The sequence below is a fragment of the Anopheles coluzzii genome, chromosome 2 (assembly GCF_943734685.1).
Source record: "Anopheles coluzzii chromosome 2, AcolN3, whole genome shotgun sequence".
Taxonomy (NCBI): Eukaryota; Metazoa; Arthropoda; class Insecta; order Diptera; family Culicidae; genus Anopheles; species Anopheles coluzzii.
Window position 1 is genome coordinate 29,396,916 of NC_064670.1, and position 14,245 is coordinate 29,411,160.

The 14,245-nt window shown below is 44.7% G+C and overlaps 1 protein-coding gene across 1 annotated transcript in view; it reads right to left on the reverse strand.

The window, feature by feature from the left end:
- Window positions 1-177: 177 nt before the first annotated feature.
- The window catches only part of LOC120952894 (protein tweety-like), a 45,907-nt gene continuing 31,839 nt past the window's right edge, over window positions 178-14,245 (reverse strand). The window contains exons 5-9 of the mRNA XM_049607329.1: window positions 12,073-12,315; window positions 9,056-9,453; window positions 8,676-8,978; window positions 8,035-8,153; window positions 178-7,901 (exon numbers count right to left, since the gene is read on the reverse strand). Of these exons, the coding sequence (XP_049463286.1) occupies window positions 5,368-7,901; window positions 8,035-8,153; window positions 8,676-8,978; window positions 9,056-9,453; window positions 12,073-12,315 (3,597 nt within the window). The 3' untranslated portion in view covers window positions 178-5,367. The remainder of the gene's footprint in view (window positions 7,902-8,034; window positions 8,154-8,675; window positions 8,979-9,055; window positions 9,454-12,072; window positions 12,316-14,245) is intronic.

The window sequence follows — 14,245 nt, forward strand, 5'->3', positions numbered from 1 at the left end:
CATCAATTAGTCCGTATTTAGGGCAGTAAGAGTAATTTAAAACATATACAGACAGAACACGTGGTCGTTGCACTTTGAATTGAATACAACAATGCAGTTTTCTGTCCGCAGAAAACTCTTGCCTTTCTTTTCACAACACACACTAAATAAAGAGCAAAAAAAAAACGCAAGCACGTGTTCAATTATTTTGATTTGTTTATTAATCCTTTTCACAATCTTGTATCTGTGTGGTTTTGTGTATTTCATTGCGGAAGTAAATCTGACTAAATATGAAACACTAATCGATACGGCAATGTGTTGCACGGACAAGTGAAGTTGTACAGGAAATAAATATCGCTTCCTTTACTAATGACTAATGCAATAAAAAAAAAAACCCCGAACCCAGCACGTGCACCGGCCGGCTCTGGTTTACATGCGCACATACAAAAGGAAAACACACAATGCTGCAGCTGAATTGAAATCCGGTCCGTTCCCCGTTCGAACTCTTGGTTCATCTTCTTCATCACGACAAAAATCGGTTGCAACATAAAACTGAATCAGCTTAAAAGCTATACACAAACTAACTACTAAAATACAAAAAAAAAAAAATCGAATTACAACGAGCACTTAAAATTTAAACTTAACGGAACCCCGAGTGCTGCTATACTATAGTGCGCTGCTTGTCTCTGTCGTGAAACTTGCGCACGTGCTTTCGCATTCTGCGTGTCCTAAAATTACGATTATTTGTGTTCATGTTCTATTCAAGATGGCACCCTTCATAAACTAGCAACATCACACAGCATAAACAATCGGTCTACTGTAACGACCACACGCGCACCCACACACACACACACACACATACTCTTCAATCGCTTCTCCTTCCATGTCTTTGCTCTGTGTAAAACCGGGACCCCAGGCTATCCAGATACCGTCGAAGGACATCATCCGTTCTGGCCCTGCTCCTCCAACTGCCATCTGCACAACGAAACTTGCGCTGCTCTTTGCTTAACAAGGTTTGCGTCTCTTTTACTTGCTCCTCTCTTACGCTTACTGTACTATAATAAGTCCTAAAAGTTTTGACATAATCTACATGTTCTTCAAACAGTTTACCAAGTGCTTCCGCGGCTGGAATTGCTAATTCTCTTCTTCTTCTTCTTCTTGTTTGTTTTGTTACATTTTTATAAGTTTTTTTCTACCTTTTTCTTTTCATAACCGTAATGCGCCTGAGTCGCTCGTCTATAGTTTTTTTTTCTCTCTTTTGAGCCAGTTAATGTCGTGTTTGTTTTGTTTTTTTTTTGGTTGCTTCAAAACCAGAAAACTATTTGCTGGTTTAATACAATGGTTTTAAATCAAAGGACAGTTGTAACGGAAAAAAATCCCTATTATCCTCCTCTCGCGAAAGGGGCGAGGCAATGCCACCGGATGCTAAATTAAAACATGGCGTGTGTGTGTGTGTGTGTGTGTGTGTGTGTGTGTGTGTGTGTGTGTGTGTGTGTGTGTGTGTGTGTGTGTGTGTGTGTGTGTGTGTGTGTGTGTGTGTGTGTGTTTGTGCTTGCTTCCTGTATATTTAATTGTTGCCTGATATCGAAAAGCTCAGTTGGTGTGTGGTTTTTCATGTTTTTTTTACAGATTCACGGAAGTTGCTGCCAGTGCGGTCCATAAACTTGGAAACTTGGTTTATCTATGGATTGGTTAAATTTTAGCTTTTAAAAGCCAACAGTACAACCCCCCCCCCCCCCCAACTTCACTCCTTTGCTTACAACACTGCCGTATTCCATCTATTACACTCATCATGGTGGTTCCCACCTTCACATTCACTGAATGTTCACTTCCCAGTCCCTCTATCATGCTTTCCCATTTCGCATCGTTAACTCTTAGTTTCAGTCTACTAGGCGGAACTTAAAAAAAGAAAATACATACACACACATACACATACATCATGAGATGAGACTACGGGTACGGTGAGTAGTCGGTCTAGCGCCAATCATCATCTCGTCTTAAAAGCCGATCTTGAATCAACTGAAGCTGTTGTAAAATCATTGTCATTTGCCACGGGCCACATTCAGTGTATCACTTCTGCCCGCGTTTAGAAGTCAATTTAAAATACTGTAACATTACTACGCCACGCCTGAGGGTGCACCAACGCCGGCAAGGGCCGCGTGAAACAGTGTTGTGTGGTTGCTGATGAGAGAGCAAAGTGGCAAAAACATAAAACCAACCACAGGGAGCTGTCCAACAATTAAAACCCAAAGCTTCCGCAACTACGCTCGCTCGATCGCTCGTTCGTTCGTTCGTTTGTCTTTTGGCTGATTGTAGCTCCTCTTACTTAACTACGAAGGATTTCAATAGCTTTTTTACATTTCACACCCTGCCGCCCTTATACAGTAATAAATTGACCCGAAAAATGCTTGCAAATACCTACGGTCTTCTTCACCATTGCGTTATCATCAGTTGTTCGCCGACGCAGTGTTTTCTATACCGTCCACCGTGTTGTGTTGTGTGGCTGCGGAAGGATGCACCTGTGTATGGGCACGATCATCGTGTAACTGCTTTGCGCCATTTGCGCCATTGAGCGTCAGCACCATCTCTCGAAACATTGCTTTGTTTTGCTTTTGTTTTGTTTTTGCTCTCACTTACTGCTTTAGCGCTTCACGGTTCCATTCCATCGACCACAGCTCATTTGTGATTCGTTCGTTTTATGCGTATTCCAGCTGAATGGTTTCCCTCGCTGTGAAGCACTCCTGCTCTTTCGACAGCCTTCTATATACCTACGGAGCATCACCTTCTGACGACCATTACTGTCCCTATTTTCCATGACTTTTTACGGATTGGGCCATTTGAAAAAATGGCAGTATTCTTGTGTCACTGACTAACAGCTAAACTACTTTGCTTACGTGCAAACGATCATTACTTCTTAATTAACTCTCTCCCTCGCTTCTCTCTTATTTTCTGTGTTTCGGTCCACTCCACTTCAACTTGTTCGTCTATATCCGGTTGTAACGTTTTTAATGCTTGTTGTAATGCGTTTTTCAATATGCTTAATATTAATGTTACACGATACACATGCGCCTATCGCTTTTTGAATGTAATGCTTTTGCAACGAGATTTCTTGTGTTTCTGGGTTGGTTTTTTTGTCTTTCTTTTTTTTTATCATCAACTATGATTAGAATTTGATTTGTTTCGAGAATTAATTAATGCATCATCGTATTTAATTACTTCCTGCCTTCTTCTTTGTCCGGTGTGCAAGAGGCGCTCGTAGCGTTTATGCCTGTTTCTTGGGGGTGTGTGTGTGGTTGTATATGTGTATGTGTGAATGTGATCGTGTATATGCTGTGTTGGGTGTACCGGTTACCTAATAATCCCTAATCCCGCGCTAACGGTCTCTAGTAGTCTCTCATCTATCGTGGAATTGATACATACTTATGAGAATGCGCTTGATACGCTTAATTTATTTTTATTTTTTAAGATCTATATAATTTTTCCTCATTTTTCTTAACGTGATTTGGTATAAAAATTTCTGTTTGTTTTCTTTACTTCTAACTTTCTAACATTACCCTTGCGTATTTTGCATCATAGTGTAGGCGCATACACACGCACCCACTGCTCAGACTACGTATTATTTGGAACAATATAAGATTAAAGGCTAAACTTAGGACAACTAACTAAATGCTTGAAAGGCAACAAATAAGCTAGATAAGAAAACTGACGCAAGTAGGGTAAATATAATGAATTGGTAGTGGAGTGAAGCTAAATGCTAAATGAAACAAATGAATGAAAAAAAAGAAGAAAAAAAAACGGAAGATACACGTGTAGATATGAGCAACATATTTATGCTTTGCTTTGACGAAAACTGAAAAAAACGAAAAATCTTTCTACCAAAAAGTGGAGAAATAGGTGTTTGTGTGTTTGTAATTGCTTAACTTCCAACTCGTAAAGGTCGAGCGGTCGATCGCTTAGAATATTTTACGTGCAATGTTCGTTTCATTTTTGTCCCATCAATACCCATTGATGGGGACTCATGGTTGCACCTGCCTAATCTCTCTTTGCGCCCTAATATGTGTCCATATTGCCGGTATTCGTTAAAACGATTCATGGTTCGAATTTGCTGTTTTTGTTTCCAATAGTTTACTCCCAATACTTGAAACTGTCTAACCAAGTGCGGAGCAATTGTCTGCCTTACGCTTGTTGGCAAATTTGTTTGACTCGTTAGAAAAATTGTTTTTACACCACCGGTGTTTGCTCCATTGGAGAAATGTATCTCGATCGAAATGGTTCTTCACAAAGCTATTAACTGGTGTGTTCCTTCCTAACTGTGCAAACCGTTTCCGTTTCTCCCTCCGTTTTGTCTCATTTGTTTGCTTATGTTTGGCGAATTTAATTTGAAGTTTCTATTGTGTTTCATAGAGTAAAGAGATCTTTCCTATTTATATGTTTTGCTTTAATTTCTGTTTGCACTACGTTAGTCTTACAAGACAGTAATTCATAACATTAACAGTAAAATGTATCCGCACTCCGCTTGAGTCTTTTTCCGCTTTTCTCTTTTCCCTTCGTTTGCTTTCTATGTACAGAAGAGTGACGTGCCACATTGCCCATGACAACAATAGCTGGTGTAAAAATTGAGAGTTGAATTCTTTCTTTCTTTCTTTTTTTGGTTCGTTAGAATTTTCTTTACGTTACGCTTCTCCCCGCTAATGCCGCCATCATCATAACAGCACAGTTTTTTTTTCCTTTTCGCATTTCATTTTGCTCGGTTTTGGCCACAAACGCCTTTTTGCCCAGACAACAGAGAACATGTCGCAACGTAGGCAACACGTTACTATTATAGGCTTGCCTAATATATATATGTTGTCGCGATGTTTGTTCCTATCGAGGTTGTGTATTAAAATTTGCATTGAATTTCTTTTCGTTTATTATGCTTTGTGTTTTGCTTATCTCACTATTCTATTGCTGGTAGGACTGCTTTCTCGGTTCCGCAGAGAAAGTGCTAGTGCTGTCCCGAGCTACGTCGCGTTACGTATGAGCATTGATTTTTGTTCGATATATATATCAAATCGGAAATTTTGGTATAATTTATAAGAACGCGAGTGAAAGGGTAAATGGATTCGACATAACTTCCTAGGCTGGACGTAGAAAAGGTTTTCGGGTGATACCAAACGGGGGCATCTATATCGACACGCCGCAATGAGAAACCTGCTCTCTAGAGGGCGTACCGAACGCGATAGCCCACGTTTAAAGTTGATCGCCAAGGATCGATCGAGAGCATATGTTCGTAGTAGTAGTAGAAGTAGTAGTAGTAGTAATAGTAGTAGTAGTGGTGGTGGTAGTCGGATGGAGATGAGCAAGTTGAACTTAAGCAGCATAAGAACAAACTTAAAAGTCAAACCTTTCTCACAATTCTGTTACAGAGTAGAGATCGTTATTGGCTTGCAGACCGCCGCGCTGCAAGGAACGGTAGTAAACGTTCGGGTTTTTGTTGTTCGCCTGCGTTCCGTGGCTAGGGTCCTGATGATACTCGTGGCTGGTTCGATGATGGTGGCTACGTTCGGCATGCTCACCGTGCCGGTCCGGATCCTTTTCCCGCTCACGCTCCCGGTTGCGATGCTCTCTGTCCCGATCACCACGGTCACGGTCTCGTTCTCGATGTTCGCGATCACGGTTGCGTTCCCTATCCCGGTCACGGTCCCGATCACGCTCCCGATCTCGGTCACGATCACGGTCCCGGTCGCGGTCTCGATCGCGATCTCGATCACGGTCTCGATCACGATCCCGGTCACGATCTCGATCACGATCCCTGTCGCGATCCCGGTCCCGTTCACGGTGGTGATCACGATCCCGTTCCCGATCCCTTTCCCGCTGTTCGCGTTCCCGCTCGCGCTGCTCCCGTTCGCGCGTTTCGTTGGGACGTGTTTTGCTGAGGATGCTCTTCGGTTGCGGCTGATGTTGTCCACCACTGTTGGTAGAACCGAACGAATTCGATTGACCCTGTTGCAGGTAATGTTGTTGTTGCTGTTGTTGATGTTGTTGCTGTTGTTGTTGCTGTTGTTGTTGATGTTGTTGTTGCTGCTGCTGCTGTTGCTGTGACTGTTGTGTCTGCTGCTGTTGTGGATAATGGTGATGATGGTGATTTTTCGGAAGCGTCTGATAGTTCGCCACCATCGAACCTCCACCGGTGGGTGCCGGCTGGGCCGAACCGGATGACGGGTGATGATGGTTTTTGGCCTTCTCGATATTGCTCGGTTTGGAGGAGTGCGGTGCCTGGTCGGTGCTACTGCTGCCCCCGGAGTACGACCGGTTGCGACTGCTTGTCCCGTGCCCGGCCTGTTGGCGCTCGTAATTGCCAAACGTGCTACTGCTGTTCCCTACATTCTGGGGCAGCTGTTCGCGCTGCCACGGTTGCTGCGTGAGCTGATGGTACTGCTTGAAGTGGAGCTGGTTCTGCAGCTGCTGCTGGATGGCGTTGAAATTGCTCGAGATGCTCATGCCGCCACCGTAAGACTGTGCCTTGCTTTGCTGCCCTCCCGGCTGGCTGTGGTGGTGATGGTGAAGCGATTGCGCTGGCGGCGGTGGAGGTGGTTGAGGTAACGGTTGCTGTGGCCGGGAAGATGGCAGTGGCGGCGTCATTGCGGACCCGCCCGAACCGGACGCCATTGCTGCGGCCTTCGTTTGGTACTGTGCGTCGTCTTTGTGCCGGTTCTTCGGTGGCAGCATCGGTGGGGTCACCTTGGGTGGAACGGTCGGTTTTCCCGTCGGGGTCGCTAGCGTGGAGAGCCCGCTGCTGCCGGTTTGCTGCTTGTGCGGTCGCTGCAGCGAACGGTACTGGTTCAGCGTGGCGGCGCAAAGCGGCTGTTGGCTGTTTTTGATTGAGCTACTTCCACCACCGCCACCACCACCACCAGCACTGGTCGGAATGTCTGGCAGTGGTTGGTTAATGATCGACACATTCGAGCGGGTCGTCGCTGTGGACGCAATCGATGGCGGTGGACTAGCGAATGCAGAGCCCGCGCCCGTCTCCTGATACAACTGATTCGTGCTGGACAGCGATCTGTGGTGTGTTTGTTGCTGTTGTTGTTGTTGCAGTTGCTGCTGCTGCTGCTGCTGTTGCTGCTGTTGTTGTTGCTGCTGCTGTTGCAGTTGCTGTTGCAGTTGCTGCTGCAGATACTGTTGCTGAGACTGCTGCTGAGCTTGCACCAGCGACTGTTGGTGGTGTGAGGGTTGGGACGAATGGTGATGGAACCCACCGCCACCGCCACCGCCACTGCCTTCCCTCTGATGGTGATAGGCGGAAGTGTCGATACTGTACACTGTTGGGGCGTATCGCTGGTTATGCTGGCTATCGAGATTGCTTTCCTTCTTCAATATTGACGTGGTTACTGGTGAGGGTGCAATGGACGTTTCAGTGTACCCGCTGCCCGGCTTCTTGTACGGCAGTGTGGCACACGAGTAAGAGGCCGATTGCTGGCTATACTCTTTCGATACGGTTGAAATTGCGAGCTTCTGCTCGGTGCGGTCTGATCCACCACCGCCGGACGCGTTTGCCGACCCAGTCCCGGAAGCCGATAGTTGGCGTTCCGGATGGTGCTGCTTGTATTGCTGCGTTTGGCTGTGGCTCAGCATTGGTTGCTGAACGTTTTTGAGATTCGGGCTCGGGCTTGTGCCCGAGCGAGCACCACCCAGACCGGCCGAACCATGATGGCTTCCGCTACCACCTATACCCGCGCTAACGCTCAGCGAACCACCGTACCGCCCACCGTGACGCAGCGTAGCACACTTGTTTACGTTCGCCGTTACGTTGTTGACCGTGTTGCGGATAGCTTTCGGTCCGATGCTGACATATTTCGGGTCGAAGCGATTAAACCCATTGTTGGAGATGTCACGCGGATCTTTGTCGGATAATGTTGCGGTAGATGCTGTCAGTTTCTTATCTAAGGGTAGCGAAACGAAACAAAGGTCCGTGTTAACGTACGATGTTGCATCAATAGAGATAACTGTTGCTTAAATCCTTACCTAGCTTATTGCTGCCTGCAGACATATTGCAGGCAGGCGATTCTCAGTAGAAATCGTTCGATTCGAGTGTTTTGCACTGTTTACTTAGGGTAGCATATTTGCCATTGTTCGGACCCATCATGGGAGCGTGTTGCGACGGTAGCCGCCCAAGAGTGTGATGCCCAGATGCTCTGCAAAATTGTATAAAGGTCAATTAATACCATAAAACCATAAAACGGCAAACGAATATGCTAGACAATTAAAAGGAAATTCATCCTTAACTTTTACACAATTGATAAACGACTAGCCTCTAGCAAGTTTTGTATGCTAACGACTAAACTAAAACGGTGTAGAAAAAAAACCTATAGCTTTGCAGTGCAATAAATACAACGTAAAACTAACGAAGGGCATCATCAACCTAATAAAGGGAAAATAAATTAACAAAAGTGTGCTGATGTGCATGATATGACTCCGTGATTCTATGTACATTGCATGGCTGATAGGGTAGGTTGCGAATGATGCTATCAAAGCAAATAACTGATAGAATCTCGAACATGTGCCCAAATCCAGTCCAAACGTAACAGCATGTGCCGCTTGCATTATTGAAATATCATCCAGTTATAAATTAAAATCCGTTTGTCGAGTGTATACAAGATAAGATCGTTTGATGTGGGTGTAAACTTAGGATAAAAAATAAGAAAAATAAGCCATGCCTGTTGTTATCATGCACCACAACGTTATAATCTGGTGGCGGTGACTCATCGCCACTATAGGATGCAAACCCGCGCATTCCGTGTGTGGTGCCGTTACGGCCACTGGTCGGGATGAGCGTGCCGGTGCCGGCCCCCGCTCCAGCAGCACCTCCCGTCGACCCATTGCTGGTGGCAGTTTGGGCGTGCAGCAGCGTCCGGTTGACCGTCATTGTGCCGGACGCAATTATCGGTGCGGCGGGCGAGGCGTTGGCGCCGGCCGGAAAGAGTGGAGTCGTCTCTGCCTTATCCTCATATCCTGGTCGTCTGTTGAAGCGAAAGAAGAAAGCAGTACACGTTAGTAAATCGCAAGTGCATCGCGGGGCGTACGGGTACGGCCATACTTTTTCGTCAGATAAATCCAGGTGTGCGAATCGACACACACGAGTAAGCTAAGAATGGCCGCCGACACTAAGCTGGCCAGCAGCATTAGCGTCAGCCCGAGTAAGCCACCCTCGCACAGGCTGCGCGTGGCGTCCGCATAGTGTTCGGCCACGGTGCGACGGTCCAGCATGACGGAGAGGGCGGTCAGCTGGCGCTTGCTGTCATCGAGCTCCCCATTGATCTTGTTCACCTTCGAGCTGATCTGGATGCCCGGGTACAGGTCCATGCCGATGCTGGTCACCGTCTCGAGCGACTCTTTGGCGCGGTCCACGTGAACTTTCGACTCGTTCAGCCGTAGCACGTACCGGTTGGTGCCGACGGTGCTGCAGTACGTGTACTGCACGTCTTTCAGCTTTGGCTGCAAGGATACGAAATAAGTGAGGTAAGTTGTGATCAGTATTTGTCGCGTAAGGGATCGATTTTCGTTTATTTGGTACGCTCGCTGGTTTTACATATTATTCATTTGATACAAGTAGGAGGCTAACCATACATAGTACTGCATCCAACAACATTCAACGAACAGGACGAGATGCTCGTTAAAACGGGTAATTGCGAACATAAAGCTGGTGCGGCAAGAATTAAGCAAGGGTCAGGCCAAGTACCATGTCTTCGCGCATTATAAATGTTATCATTAACGCGAATCGTAAAGTGCCTTAGTAGAACGGTACTTAAATACTCAGTAAAAATGTAATAAAGAATGACCTCGTAAATTATGCATAGAATCGGTACTCCTTTTAGTATTAAATTTTTTTTTTATATATAAAACGTAAGACCCAGAACATGATAATGTAATAATACGTGGGACGTGGGACAAACCGATCCAGTACAACCAGTCTTTCATTATAACAATTTAAATGCTTGTTGAACTACAAATGAAATGTAACTGTGGGGTTAGTCAGAGCATTTAAAACAATTACAGCAATATATTTAAACTTGTGCATGCACATTGTAGAAAAGTCCACTTCCCATCTTCCCTTGCTGTAACCCATCACATCCTAACAAACACTCTTAAGATTCAAGCGCGTGATTGTAAAGAATAATGCCACAAGCTCAAAGTACAGCTCCAAACAAAGTTGAAGATCAAAGTTGTGCCAGCTCTATAGAAAGACAGCTGCTCGTAGGTCCTTATTGCAAAAAAAATGAGCGAAACGGAGACTAAGTCCTTTAAGCATAAAAAAAACTGGAGCGATTCCACTTCTTCTTTCAGTTGAAAATGGGTGCTCAAACTCCCAGGAAAAAGAATCGCCCGCCCACACACACTCACAATACTACTGTGGAGTTTATTCGCACACGAACTTGAACCTCTTAGTATCCTACCGCCACCGTTCTCCCTTGGGCTCGATCCGTTTCTTCTGACCAGCGCCCAGATGATGTCGTTTTCGTCCGCTCTGCCCCATCCTCCCACCAGAACGCGTTCCGCTGCTGCCGATTTCTGCCGGCGGAGTTTGCATCCAGCACAACGCAATCTCTTCCAACTTTCAACTTTATTATCCAATTAACGTTGAGATATGACATAATGGAGATAATTTTATATCTTGTTTATCTTTCCCCACCATCTTTAGAAGCCATTTTTTTTTTGTTACAGATTTTACCGCACCCGGAGCGGCGGAAGAGCGAATGAAATGTTATCAAACATTCTCACATTCGCCTACACTAACCGACCCTTTCCCTTCTGTTGGTGCCCAATTTGTTTGCAAGGGACTTGCTAGGAACGATTTAAAGACGGGGTTTCTTAACTGCACTTTCTAATGGTGTGCCAGGCAGATGGTTTTGAGAATTTAAACAGGCAAATAATGTTATCTATCGCAAGATGAACACGATTGCTAAAACTAACTTGTCTGATGTATGCTTCGTCGTTTCATAGTTATGCGGCAGACATAAATCCTCTTGTTTGTACGTAATATTCTTCCAACACCGTAATGAACATCTATATTTAAAAGAGTTCAAACATCTTAGCCCCACAGTCCATTAAAACCACCGCTAACGATTGCACACAGAGACAACATTTCCAACATAAAACAGGGAGTGAATGGTTATCCTCTTGCGCTGTAGTATTTTCTTTACAAAATCATAAAATAAAACCAAGCAATTGAATGACGGCCATGGTTGTATGGTCTCCTAGATAAGGTGGCGGATAGTGAAGGTTCTAGCAGAGAGGCGCTAGGAACACCACTGGATAATTACTCTACACACCCGCTTTTCTTCCATTCGACCAGGCACAGCACATTCTCTTACACAGTGCACCATGTAGCAATGGCGAGAGCCTTGAAATCCTCCTCGCAACCACCAGGATACGAGACGATGAGGTTTTTATAGAAGCACATACACATACGTGCGTGTGCACCCAGAGCATGACTGCAGTACAAAGAGAGAAAAAAATAATCATTAGACAAGGGAAGAAGCCGAGTTGAATGAACGGCCAAGAGCTTCTCTTCATCATGTTTGGTAGCTTGACGTGTGGTTCTATGTTTTGCATCCGCAATGTTTCTAGTGCGATGCCACGGAATTTTCTCGACGACGCACACATTTGTACCAAAGCGCAAGAGCTCCAGGTTTTCCACGAAAGGACTTTTGAAGAGTTTTAAAATTATAAAATGCTCAATTCAGTGGAGGGATGACAGTGGAATAACATTTCATTCCATTATACGTGTTTTCATTTCAGTCACTCTATCCGCTCATCTCGTTGTTCTTCAAAGTGGATGCCAAGATGCTTAAGGAGTGGCCAGAACCAAGCGAACATTGGTTATATTTTTAGAGTGCCAAAAACAAAAGCGGACAACGTAAAATGCCACGATACTTTTGCAGTGAGTGCAAACGCGGGCCCTGCATGTACATCTCATGGGAATCACATGTAGTTCCGTGTCTCTATCTTGCTTTTCCGACTTTTATGCGAACTTTATACGTTCTCTAGTACACTGAAGCGGGAAGGGAAGAAGTAATACTGTGCTGGTAATGTTTTATCGATTCCATAGCTTACATGGCTGCATATAAAGTCGTTCGGTTTCATGCAGAAGTCGCCAAGCGCGACAGCACTAGCCAAGTAGATGCCGGACAGCAGCCAGCACACGGTGACGGCCAGTAGTCCGCAGACGCTGAAGAAGATCAGGGCGCAGCGGGAGCTCCGCGTCGCTCCAATCATCAGGATGATGCACAGCAGTAACAGGAAAGTCAGAAAGCCGAGCGTGATGGGCCACCGTAGCTCCTCGTAAAACTCGTAGGTCTGTGGAAAAAGAATGAGAAAATTCAATGTATATAGTGAGCGATGCTGTATACTAAATGTGCTACGATTATAGTTTTCATGTGGTTATATGTATATAGCGCTTGAATGCTTGAGGTTAAGTCGCATAGCTAAATAATATTATAATGAAATATTCAACAAATTCAAAAAATTAAACAAATTGAAAAATGAAAACAATGAAAAAATGGAAATAAAAGTTTGTAAAATGAAAGAGATCGCCGAAGGAATAGGTAACAGAGAGAGAAAAAATAATCAATAAACTGCTGCTTGCGGCAGTTTAGCAAAGTTTCATCAAAATTCTGAACACCACCCCAAAGAAAGAAGCACACGGTGGTGGCCCGGTAGTGAGGGGTAAACGGCGGATGCCCCAACAAGGGTCCCAACTGTCCGGGAAGGGAAGCTGAAGCAAACACACTCAGGAAAACTATTTTAATTATTAATTAGGAAAGTTTCTCCGCTTCACCTGTAAAGCAGTTGGGAAGTTCTGGGCGAGGGGAAACAACTTTTCATGCATTCGCACTGGAGTCGTTCTCAACTTCCGCAGTCCAGCAGTTCTTTTTGTGTTTTCATTAAATTATCACCACTCAACAACAATGGGGTAGAGTGTGGATAGCGAAACAACATCGACTACGGATTCAAACGGTAGCAACCCGTAGGCAATAGTAAATAGTTTGAGATAGATTGCCGAAAAGCCTTTTAACATTGGAATCACTGCACAAAGTGTGAAAAGTGTTAACACTTTATGGAGAAATAGAAAACATAAATTAAAAAAAAAAACTTCCAACAGAACATCCACAGCATCTCGCGTTCATTTCTGTTCTATATTTTCGAGCAAACCCCGGAAGTGGAAAATCGAACGCCAACGGTGCTGACAGAGTGTGATAGGCAAAATAGGCGACATAATGTATTTGCTAACCGCCAGCTTCCGTCGTCCAGTGGTGTGCCCTTTTTTCGTTTACGCTACGTTATGGTCAATTGACAGGATGGTGATTTTTAGAAAATTTAATAATATTTTCCTTCTACCGTTCGTGAGCGGTGTGCCACACAATTTGAAAATAAAAAATGCCTTCAAACTCTAATCTTCAACCGAAAGACTCAACTGCACAACTACTGAGAGCTGCAGAATAAACCAAATGCACAGATAAACCTAAATGAAAACCCACCCGTTCCATCAAAACTGTTTTATGCAATCGTAAACGCCATTTTGCCAGGATGAAAAACTTCCGCATAGAATGGAATCACTTCTTAGCTGCCTTTCGGCGGCGAAGGCCTGGCAACACCGGAACACTGGCGGCGTTGAAGCGTGAATTTTTCATCTTCTGGGAGAGCTTTTGTTTCTGCATCCCGTGTATAATATCGGTGGAAGTTATGAGGCCACACAGCTCGAGAACGAGAAGGACATACTGGGAGCTTTACAAACGCACACACAGTAGAGCCAAAATGTAGAAATGAAAATTTTGAGAAATATTAAAATGTTAACAACTACATACTGTACAATGAACCCATACATCAATACTGCTCGGTACAATTGCAATGACATTAAAATGTTCTATATGGAAAAAATACAAAAGCACGATACGCGTTCTGTGCAAATAGTACAACATTTTAATAACTCTGAAGATTACCACCGCTGACGACACTTCGCTATCCAGGACGATCTACGCCATTACATTTTTCATTTTCGTAACACCTTCACCGCTATTACCGCTGCCGCTGTCCTATCAGAAACTAGGTCAACCGGATGAACAAACCGAAAACGTAAGTATGATGCACCCCAAATCGACAGAGTGATGAAATCGGGAATGATGCATTGGCACCGACGCTCTACCATTGCATTTGCTAAGCACTTCTCGGCTTAAGTGCGGCTACATTCGAGTGGTATAATATTGCATGCGATTCGGGAAATATTGTG